At 28.1% G+C, this 10,241-nt stretch overlaps 1 protein-coding gene across 1 annotated transcript; it reads right to left on the bottom strand.

Moving 5' to 3' along the window:
- Positions 1 to 204: 204 nt before the first annotated feature.
- LOC126679189 (myb family transcription factor PHL5-like) lies at positions 205 to 2,401 on the bottom strand. The gene is made up of 7 exons (XM_050374168.2): positions 1,701 to 2,401; positions 1,431 to 1,605; positions 1,221 to 1,297; positions 1,074 to 1,113; positions 847 to 901; positions 697 to 766; positions 205 to 621 (listed from the first exon to the last, which is right to left on the bottom strand). The coding sequence occupies exons 1-7, from the start codon at positions 2,169 to 2,171 to the stop codon at positions 439 to 441; spliced, it is 1,071 nt and encodes a 356-aa protein (XP_050230125.1). The 5' UTR covers positions 2,172 to 2,401; the 3' UTR covers positions 205 to 438.
- Between the last annotated feature and the right edge of the window lie 7,840 nt (positions 2,402 to 10,241).

Raw genomic sequence — 10,241 nt, 5'->3', positions numbered from 1 at the left:
TTGTTTAGGAATTGAGCACGCCAGTAGGAAGGCAAATGCAGTAGCTCACAGCCTAGCTAAAAGGGCGCTTAGAGAATCTATTTGTAATTGTAAATGGAGGAGCTCTGTGCCCCCAGATGTTGTTCATCTCGTGTTGGCTGACGTTTCAGCTTAGTTTTTAATATACTACGCTTTCAAAAAAAAAAAAAAGTGCAATCTGAAGCATGCAAAAGTAAACTAAGAGTATAGAAGAAGTAGAAACTGTGATACATGAAATGAATACAGCCTAGACTCAATGCAAAACTCTGAAACTATCCATATTTGCAGTAAATTAACAGTGTTCCTGTTATGTACTTTTACCACCCATTTTCTTCTCTATTTACTTTTTTTCTTTCTCTATAGACACAGAGTAGACAATGTTCTTCCTGAATAAATGATCTTTTGCTGAAATTCACCAAACTAACTAATCTTGGATGGAAAATTAGAAATACCATTAGATCCTTCATCTACAATTGAAATCTCAACGTCTTCGATACTGAACTCGTTATTACTGATATTATTCGTCCTCTGTTGTTGTTCATCAAACATCTTCTTAAGTTGTCTGCCTTGTTCTTCGATCCGCAATTGTAGATTTTTCTGAATCTGCAATTCCATTGTAAGTTATAAATTTCAATTAAGAGTTACGAAAATGGCGAAAATACTCGTTGATGTAAGTACCTCTAGTTGTTCGTGCAGACGCCGCTGGACATCTAATTGGAGTTGCAGAGCCTCCGTGATTTGCATGCCACTGTTACATATAGTTAACAATTTATTGAAACTGTAGATAATTATAATGATAGAGATAAAAAAAAAAAAAATGAGATTTACGTTTTAGGATCCATATGTGATAGATCATTTATGCTATTTCTTTTCTCAGCCTTTCCTGCATCACAATAAGGCAATTCGATTACATGATGGCTGCAATTGAAATATACTTATCGAAATTAAGTCAAGTCAAAGTAAGACTTAATTACCTATATTGTTAGGAATTGAGGATCAAAATAAATTAAATTTATAAAACTTTCTCTGATTCAATAGTATCATAAAATAGTTACCTTCGGAAGAATCTGGCATGTATTTTGCAATTCTATATTTCTGCAAGACAGGGTAGAAAACAAATGTAAAAATCTTGATCCTGAAAACAGAACTCAGAACTAAAAAACACAAAACTGAAAATAAGTTTGAATTAAAGCGAACAAAACCTGCAAATGACTTTTGACATGAAAAATAGTCAATCCATCTGAGTCCATTAGCTTCAGTATTGCCTTTGGTGTTGCTTCTGCAATTGATAAACAATTCATCAAATAATTAAAAACTCAAATATGATATTTTCTTCTTGAATTCAAAATAATTTCAGCTAATCTCGTAGGATGATAGTAATTTTTGCAAAAAGAAACCACTAATTGACATACTTTCAGCTCCTCCAAGGCGATTCACACACTGGACGAACTTCTCATGAAGATCTTGAGTCCATCTTATTCGAGTTTTATTCGAAAGAGCAGGCATAGAATTCGCAGAACCAACTCCCGGCGAGTGAGCCTCTTGTCTCGAACAAAATCCTAACTGCGCATACGAATTGTTGCCAAACTGTTGTCGAAAAACATAACTGATCAAGAATTTTAAAATTAAGAATAGATATTGAAAAACAAGAATCTGTATCAGGAAATGATAAAAAGATATACTCGATTATGATCTTGATCTCCTCGGACAGGAACGGAATACTGTGAAGAATGATTATCAGAGAAACGGGATTTGACAATTGATTGAAGATTGCTTCTCAATTCCAAATTATGATCTAACTGCTGATCGGCAGGATCAATAGCATAGTTTTCTCCATACGGCTTGGAGTAATAAGGAAATGAAGTTACAGGAGAATTTAATTGACCATATCCGTACTGTGGAAACCCCATGAATAATCTTTCCGTTGCATAAAAAGCCGACGCTGGTGATTCGAAACGGCTCATTATACTGTTGCAGCTGTACTGCTGCTTATGATGATCAGGCCTAATCAAATTCTGCTGTTGCAGCTGACCTGACGACTGTGCGCCAATCTCCATATTACCAAAGAATTGAGAAGATTGAAGAGGAAAATTACTGATCATGCCATGGTTTTGTTGAATTCTTTCTTGGAAATCAATCTTTGAAGTGTTCATTTACAAATTGAATAGTCCAAGAATATAAAAACAGAGGAAAAAATAAGGACTAAATGTTCAGTTTTCTTGGTTAGTGCCGGAAAGTGTATCAGAATTATTCATTCTGCTGTGAATTACTTAAAGACTAAAAGCCACGCTAAATACACGAAAAAATTTACGAAAAAGAAAGATGTGGATTTATCGGGTAATTAAGGAACACTACGATTATATTGAATACTTTGGTATAAAATTATTCCCAAAGACTTCATGTTCAAGACATGAATATTTATAATGTTTCACTAATATAAATATATATTCCTATGTAGTTATTATTCCTAATATTAATATATATGGATAGGAACGAAAATTCAGCTGTTTGATATAACCAAAGCATAAAACAAACAAACCTACTTAAAAGAATAATAAAGTTTGTCAGTATATAGATAGAAAAGGAATTTAAAGAATAAATGTTTCGACTACTAAATCACACAATAAGTAACAGTAAAGGGTCATATAGTTTAGTTTTCAAACAGGAGGGAGTAAAGTGTGAATTATATCATAGTAATTTGTTCATCTTTTTATATTGTATTTAAAGTTCACTATTTATTGCCATTAGTTTAAGTAAGTGAATTAGTCAGATAAATGAATAGAATTATAATAAGAAAAATAAAGATAATTTGTTAAAACTTAGAATATTAATTATATATTTTTAAACTGTAAGTAAAAAGTGAAATTACGAGTTGTTTTGGGATCAAGAGAGTACATTAAATGTAAAAAAAAGAGAAGAATAATGTTAAGAAAGCATCTGTGACTGTGCATGGCATAGTAGATTATATATATACATAGAATAGAGGATACTGGCATAAATTGATAGGAAGATAGATCTGCAATTATTCTTGAATGGATACGGATAAAGCCCACTTTACCCACTCAACAAAGATGGGGTAATATTACAAATTTGTTTTGGCTCTTTTATTTTAGAATATGGAGATAGAAAGTTCTCTAATTTTTTAAAAATTCAAGGTGGGTTTGAAATTTCCAGGAACGTATTTATGTGCATGTTTAATTCAGGAAAGTGCAATGGAATTGTAACGGTAAGATTCTTGAAAGTGTGGAAAGAACAAGTATATGTGTAAAGTTGACATTAACCCAATTGCATCCACATCACCAGAACTATTATTCTTGTAAAGAACATAGCCACTATACTTATGGGCACTTTGTTCACTAAAAACCCTAGCTTATTTCCATTTAAGATACTATTTAACACCAAAAGATGTTATTCTTTTGTATAATAATTGTTAATATTTTGGATAATTTTCACTAAGCGTCTCTGAACTATTTTCTCTCTGTTAGAACTGTCTTTTTATTTAATTAGTATTTGATAATTTAATTGGTTGTTCTTGATGTTAATTTTTTTAATTCCGTTATTTTTTATGACGTGTCGCATAATTTGATAGTCTATCTAGTTCATTGCCCGTGCCTTATTATAGATGCATGGGCCATTACAGTTTGTTTATCCTAAACGCATATTTTCTTTATTTGCTTATTTTTTCAGTTCCAACTAATTTTTTTAATTTTTTAATTATAGTATATGGTTAGAAGTTTATTCGAATTGTAATTAACGTTGATTTTACTCATGTAGCAGACAATTAATCAATTGAATGGATAGTGACTTCAACATGCTACTATCATTTAATAACAGGAAATAGAAAATTCTTACCAAGACCCGGTTCATGAACCTACGAAATGTTAGAGAAATGAGAAAAAAGAGAAAAAAAATGAGAAAAAAGAGAAAATTGTGTTAAATTTTCTACTATTTCATTGAATAGGTGCATGGAAAATTCATGGACCGGGTAGACATGCGAGTAAAAGTTTATTCAAATAGAAAATATGGATACTAAATCATTCAAATCGGACAATAGTTAATTTATAATATTAAAAGTTTCGGTTAGTATTGATAAACACAGCAAATATATGAATTTTTTTGAGTCATTAGGGCTAATTTTACTAAAAATTCAATCGTTCAACCATGTAATAATATTCTATAATAAATCTTAATTATGTCTAAAAACGATGTTGGATAGAATTTAGTATAAAAAAAAATCTACATTTACTTGATTAATAATACCCATCATTGTCTTGCTCGACAGTATAATTTAATTTTCTGTCAATTGTTAGAATCCAGCTCAACAGAGTTTGGTGGTTTCAAAGAATTTTGTATTCGTAACTTAAGAAAATACAGATTGAATGATACTCTCATTGTTGAAAAATTAGAAATAAATAAATAAATAAATAAAAAAGATTGAATCAAATCAACAAGAAGATTATATATCTGGCAATGGCATTGCTGCCATTTGAATAATTCCAAGACCCAAAAACATATTAACCTGCAGCGATGACTCATCATTGCTACTTTTTCGAAATCTCCGATTAATCTTAATTTCACTCTTTGCATTCTAGTACATGTGATAATCTATTTTAATTATGTGGTTATTTTAATTACTTTCCTAATAACCTTGCTTTCTTTTGATGAATTCTAATAACCTTACTTTTATTTATTAATTATATGAAATTGATGAAAATAGTATGTTTTTTATGTATTAGCATAATCTTTGCTAAATGATCAACTTTTGTTACCATAAATTGTTTAAAAACGATTATATGAATCATTGGACTAAATATATGAAAACTCTTATTTATTGAATTATTGATTCTTAAAAGTTTTTTTAAAAGAAAGTAAATTTACATACAAAAAAAAGCCAAAATAACCATAGAAAGATACATCTATCGAATATAAATTGCTTAAGAATGTTACACAATATTCATAAAAAAAATGTTATTAAGTAGTTTAAACTTTAAAAAGATCACCTGATATGACTAATTACTTTTTATTAATGTTAAAGCAACTCAAATATTGCAGTGAAGATAATTTTTTTAATTGAAGCAGTGGAAGGAAATGGTTTATATTACATTTAATTTATAAATCCATGTTTAGAATAAGAATAATTGTTTTTAAGTAGATATTAAGTAGATATTAAGAATGAAGAGAGTATTAATTAATCATTATCTTCTTCATCAGAATTAATTAATCATTATTGACTTATTGCTGATCGGACAATATGTCAATATTGGAGTTAGCTACTGGCTTTAGCATCTGGGTATCTTAAGTTTATAGAGCCAATAAGGCAAAATCCAGATTTTGATCCTTGAACTATCATTGTTTTGTAATTATATCCTTCAATTTTAGCCTGATTCAATTGGATCCCACTAGTAATATTTCCATCTTATTTTACTCCCGGACAAATGAAAATGGCTTAATACATCATTTGACCCATAAACTATACTATTTTATTCTCTGCGACTTCTAAACTAATTTCGTATTCTTTTGGACCTCTTAACTCTTTTTTTTGTTCTATTTAACCCCTCATTCGGAATGTGCACACACACGCGATGACGTGGATAAACTTGCTGACATGGCTTTGCTGATATGAGGTTAAATAGAATAAAAAAAAAATAGTTAAGAGGTCTAATGTTACACTAAAATAGCTTAGAGGTCATAGGGAATAAAAGGGTAAGGTTTAGGGGTCAAAAAATATATTAAGCCTAAATATTTTTTTTAATTTAAAATAAAAAATGACGTACTTTACATATTATTTGAAAAAAAATCATTTAAGACTTTAAAAATCATGAAATTTAGTGTGTTTACCAATTTTAACACAAATTTTAAAAATTCAGAATTGATTTGAAAAGTTTGAAATTGCAAAAAATTAAAAGCTGGTGTATTAAAATTTTTAAAATTGGAAATTCGTGAGACACACTAAAAATTATAATTTTTTAAAAAATTTAATCTTTTTTTAATATTATCACAGTATAGTAAATTTATAGGTTTTATAATATCGTTAAAAACAGACAAACTTCATTTATCATTATTGAAATGTAAACAAATAATGTATAAGAAGTTATATTATGTAATTATTGACTAAATTTCAATATTTTTTTATTTTTTTAAAAGATTAAATGGATAAAAATCTAAACAATCGTATTTTTGAGAAGGTTAAATGGATAAAAATTAAAAGTTTGAAGGTGCAATAGGAAAATAAAATAAGTCCAGGGATCATATAGAACAAAATAGTGTAGTTCGGGGGTTCAATAGAACAATTTATGCATTTTAATTATCCTTCACGCGCTTCAAAATTGAAAACACGCGCTTTTACCACATTGGAGGAAAAAGGTCAGATCAGCAAAAAAGTTACAGTTGACGGGTTAAATAGAACAAAAAATAAAGTTAAGAGGTCCAATAAAATATCAAATTAGTTTAAGAGTCTCAGAGAATAAAAGCATATAGTTTAGAGGTCAAATGATGTATTAGGCCAATTGAAATTGACATTACAGTAAAATTTATTAACATAACTGATAACACGCAAATGGACTGACCTCAACAAGAGGCTACGAAAACCGAAACAGACATAACCGGACGAATATAAACCGAGACATACATATGAACACATACCACAAAGGCCCAACTCAGGAGAATATAAACCCGATTAAAGACAAACTCTGACAAATCGATCATGATACCAAAAGCCGAAGACACACATCCCGGTTTTACCGAACATAACCTCTCTGATTACTAGACGACTGCCTGACAGAAGGTATTCTAACATTTCCAACAATCTCTACACAGAAAGAGAATTACAACAGACTTGTCGGCTCGTACAAAGAGGAACAAATATATAGTATAAAAGATTAGGAAAAAGTAGGTAAAAAGAGTTAATATTCTTTTTCTCTCAAATCTTAACTCCTTTAACTTCTCATTTCTTTCCCTCACTAAAACACTTATTGATATGACCGTCCGAACGTTTATCGGAATCCTCTTCTGGCGCCCTTCTAGATTGTATTGTGGTTTTCAGGTACGCCCTTGAAGACACCTCCGAATCTGAGACAAGCATCCCGTTCACAAGTTATCAATAACTAAATAGAAAATTTTAATTGGGTCTCTGAAACTATCATGTTTTTTATAATTAGATATTTCAATTTCAATTTATTACTGACTCCCCAAACTTAATCTTCATCATATTTAACTCCCTCATTGACAATAAAGTGGTTGTGATTTTTTTTTATTATCAGAGATAGACCTACTCTAGGGTTAGTTGTTAGCGGAAATTATTTGTTAACTTCATATAATATTATGCATTGAAATGTTAATTATAACTATCTAGCAAATTAATCATTTGAAATAAATTCTAACAATAAATTTATTTTTTAAATAATATAAATTAATGTATTTATTCCATAACAAAATCCCATACCAGATAAAAAGATAACAAGAATTGTGTATATATCACAAAAATTTCTTTTCTCATTAGTTATGGTTTTGTTATTGGGAAAATATACAAATTCTTAATTAATTTGGCATATTTAGGGTAAGGTTTTATTTATTAAAAATATAACAAAAAAGTAAGAATCTAATAAGAAAAAATTCAGCATTTCAAAGAAATAACCACATTTCCTTTTTCTTTTCTAAGAGAAGATTAAAAATTACACACATGAATCAATTTCAACATTCAAATAGACCTAGTAATTGTGGCTCATCTAATTTGTGGTATCTTTATTTTTTTAGTTAGACTGTGCCTTTTGCTATTTGTTTAGGTTAGAAGTCTAAATCAACATGAGATTACGTCTAAAATATATTTCAAGGGTTATAATATAAATACTAGTAACTCCTGCAAACAGAATAAACGTTTTTTTGTCTATAGACATAAATTATATTGAACCATGTGTTTGTTTATTTATCTTTCATTTATTTAATTTTCCTATTTATTTTCGCATCAAATAAATTTTGATAACATGTCGCTGAGAAAATATAAATTATAATACATTTGATTCTTTTTTTAATGAAGAATTGTTAGATTTAAATTTTGGTCAAAAAAGGAACATACTTTTTGTTCAGTGCTGTGCTCTTATGTTTAACTAACACATGTATTTTAGGAATAATCAACAAATATTCATAAAGAATTTCTTTTTTTTTAACAAAGACATAAAGAATTTCAAATTACATAAAAAAGAGGCCACAAAATTAAGAAAGCATTAGAGCATCTCCAATGCAATGCTAAAATGAAATGCTAATGCTATAATTTAGCATTAAGTCAGCATTTCCAATGCAATGCTAAAATGGAGTGCTAATGCTATAATTTAGCATTAAGTCTTAAAATGCAACTCCAATAGAGTGCTATACTTTGTGCTAAATTTAGCATATGCTATATCACGTGCTAAATTTAGCACAGACTATAGCATATGCTAAACTACAACAACCAATAGCATTTCTTTATTAGTTACAATTTTACCACCGTAATTTTTTTTGCATTTATTATTTTAACATTTTTTTACCTTTTTACTTTCTTCATTTTAAATTTTATGCTTCAATTTAATTTTACGGCATCGATTTGATTTTTTAATAATAGATCATATATCAATATAATAAAAAAAATATAATTTATTTTTATATAATTCATCGATTATCTTAATTATTTCTTTTGATAAGCTCATCATTATATATAAAAAATACATTAATTTTTGTTTGAAAAATTATCAAATAATTAGAAATTAATAAAATTCAGAGATAATTATCTTAATAAATAATTATAACACTTATTTTCAACTTTGTGCATTGGAGAACAAATTAGAATGCTATGCTATTTATAGCATTTTACCATTTTTTCATGCTAAATTTAGCATAAAAAATAGCACTCCATTGGAGATGCTTGCATAAATGAATTAAAAATATGTGAAAATAGAAAAATGGAGCAAGTTGAGAGTTGAGAACCTTGTTCCTTTGTCTTGATAAAGCCATACTTTTAGGAAAAAAAATTATAGATATATAGCTACATATAAATGGTTGAACAATTCCTTTCTGTACGACATGAAAATTTTATTCTTATTAATTTAATATTTTTTATATCGATTTATCATATCGTCTTATATAGTAACTGATCTGTTAATTGCATTTGGAGGGAGGAGAAGGATTTTGATTGCCACATTAATATAATTAAGTCTTCTGATTTAGTTGACCACAGCAAAAATGAACGAAGTGATTAAAATTTTAACGAAAATTAAAATAAAAAACTGTATCGTTTAATTTTTAAATAAAAGAAACAAAATTGTAAATTACGTCTGTGAGGGTGTTCAGAATAGTTAGTTCTAAAAAAGATATAGAAAAGTATAATTTATATTTTAATTAATAAAAGTGAAAGTTGTATCATATCATATTCAGCTCTCTTTTTGAACTTTTATTGATACAATCATAAATATGGTCAAGAAATATTATTAAAAATACCAGCTAAACATTAGCTATATACATAATCACAAATCTGATTGTCCAATGCTAGTCCACATCTATGTCTAAAAGGAGCTAGAAGTTAAATAAAAGGACACTATTCAAGCTAGGATTGGATGCACTTAAACTATTTTATGTATCATAATTTTATTGCTGTTTGGTACATAGAAAACAAAAAATACAAGATCAAATAATTCTTAATACTATATTTTTAGTATTTATTATAAAACAAACAGATAAGTATTAGTAATATAGATTCATTAATTGAATAATTTTAGATGTTAAGACAACAAAATATGTGCAAGGGTTAATAAATAAAAGGTATATTTGGCTCCATCTTTGTTGGATATGTCAAATAATTGACCCTTTCAGGCATCGGAGGGACACTTTTGTTTTGCTGGCCTACGCTTTGATGAGGTGATATTGTGTATAGAGTCTATATACATATACGAAAGGGTTAATGAAAAATAAAAAAGAACAGATATTTTTTAATTTTTATAAATTAATAATAAAATTTAATTTTAATAACTTTTACTTAATTTTATTAATTGAAATTATTTCTATTCATTTTCACTAGTTTTTATATTACCTTATACTTTTACTTATAGGGAAATTCTAACCTAAACCTTAACGCTTATGTTGATTTACCGTTATGATGACAATTTACATTCGAACTACTATTTGCCCCTTCAAGTTTCAAAAATTACTATTCTTCCTTGACTTTTATATTTTATATAACTGAAACTTCCTTATATAAG

This window comes from Mercurialis annua, linkage group LG4, assembly GCF_937616625.2.
Source record: "Mercurialis annua linkage group LG4, ddMerAnnu1.2, whole genome shotgun sequence".
In the NCBI taxonomy this organism is placed as follows: domain Eukaryota; kingdom Viridiplantae; phylum Streptophyta; class Magnoliopsida; order Malpighiales; family Euphorbiaceae; genus Mercurialis; species Mercurialis annua.
The sequence above is the reverse complement of the archived record's forward strand: the minus strand, read 5'-3'. Positions and strand labels throughout refer to the sequence as shown.

Bases quoted from the DNA above. Each gene is read 5' to 3' on its own strand.
- LOC126679189 (XM_050374168.2), bottom strand. From the start codon at position 2,171: ATGAACACTTCAAAGATTGATTTCCAAGAAAGAATTCAACAAAACCAT. The intron at 1,298-1,430 runs GTATGTCAATTA...TATCAATTGCAG, and splicing joins TCGCCTTGGAGGAGCTGAAA to AAGCAACACCAAAGGCAATA. The intron at 622-696 runs GTACTTACATCA...ATGGAATTGCAG, and splicing joins GTCTGCACGAACAACTAGAG to ATTCAGAAAAATCTACAATT.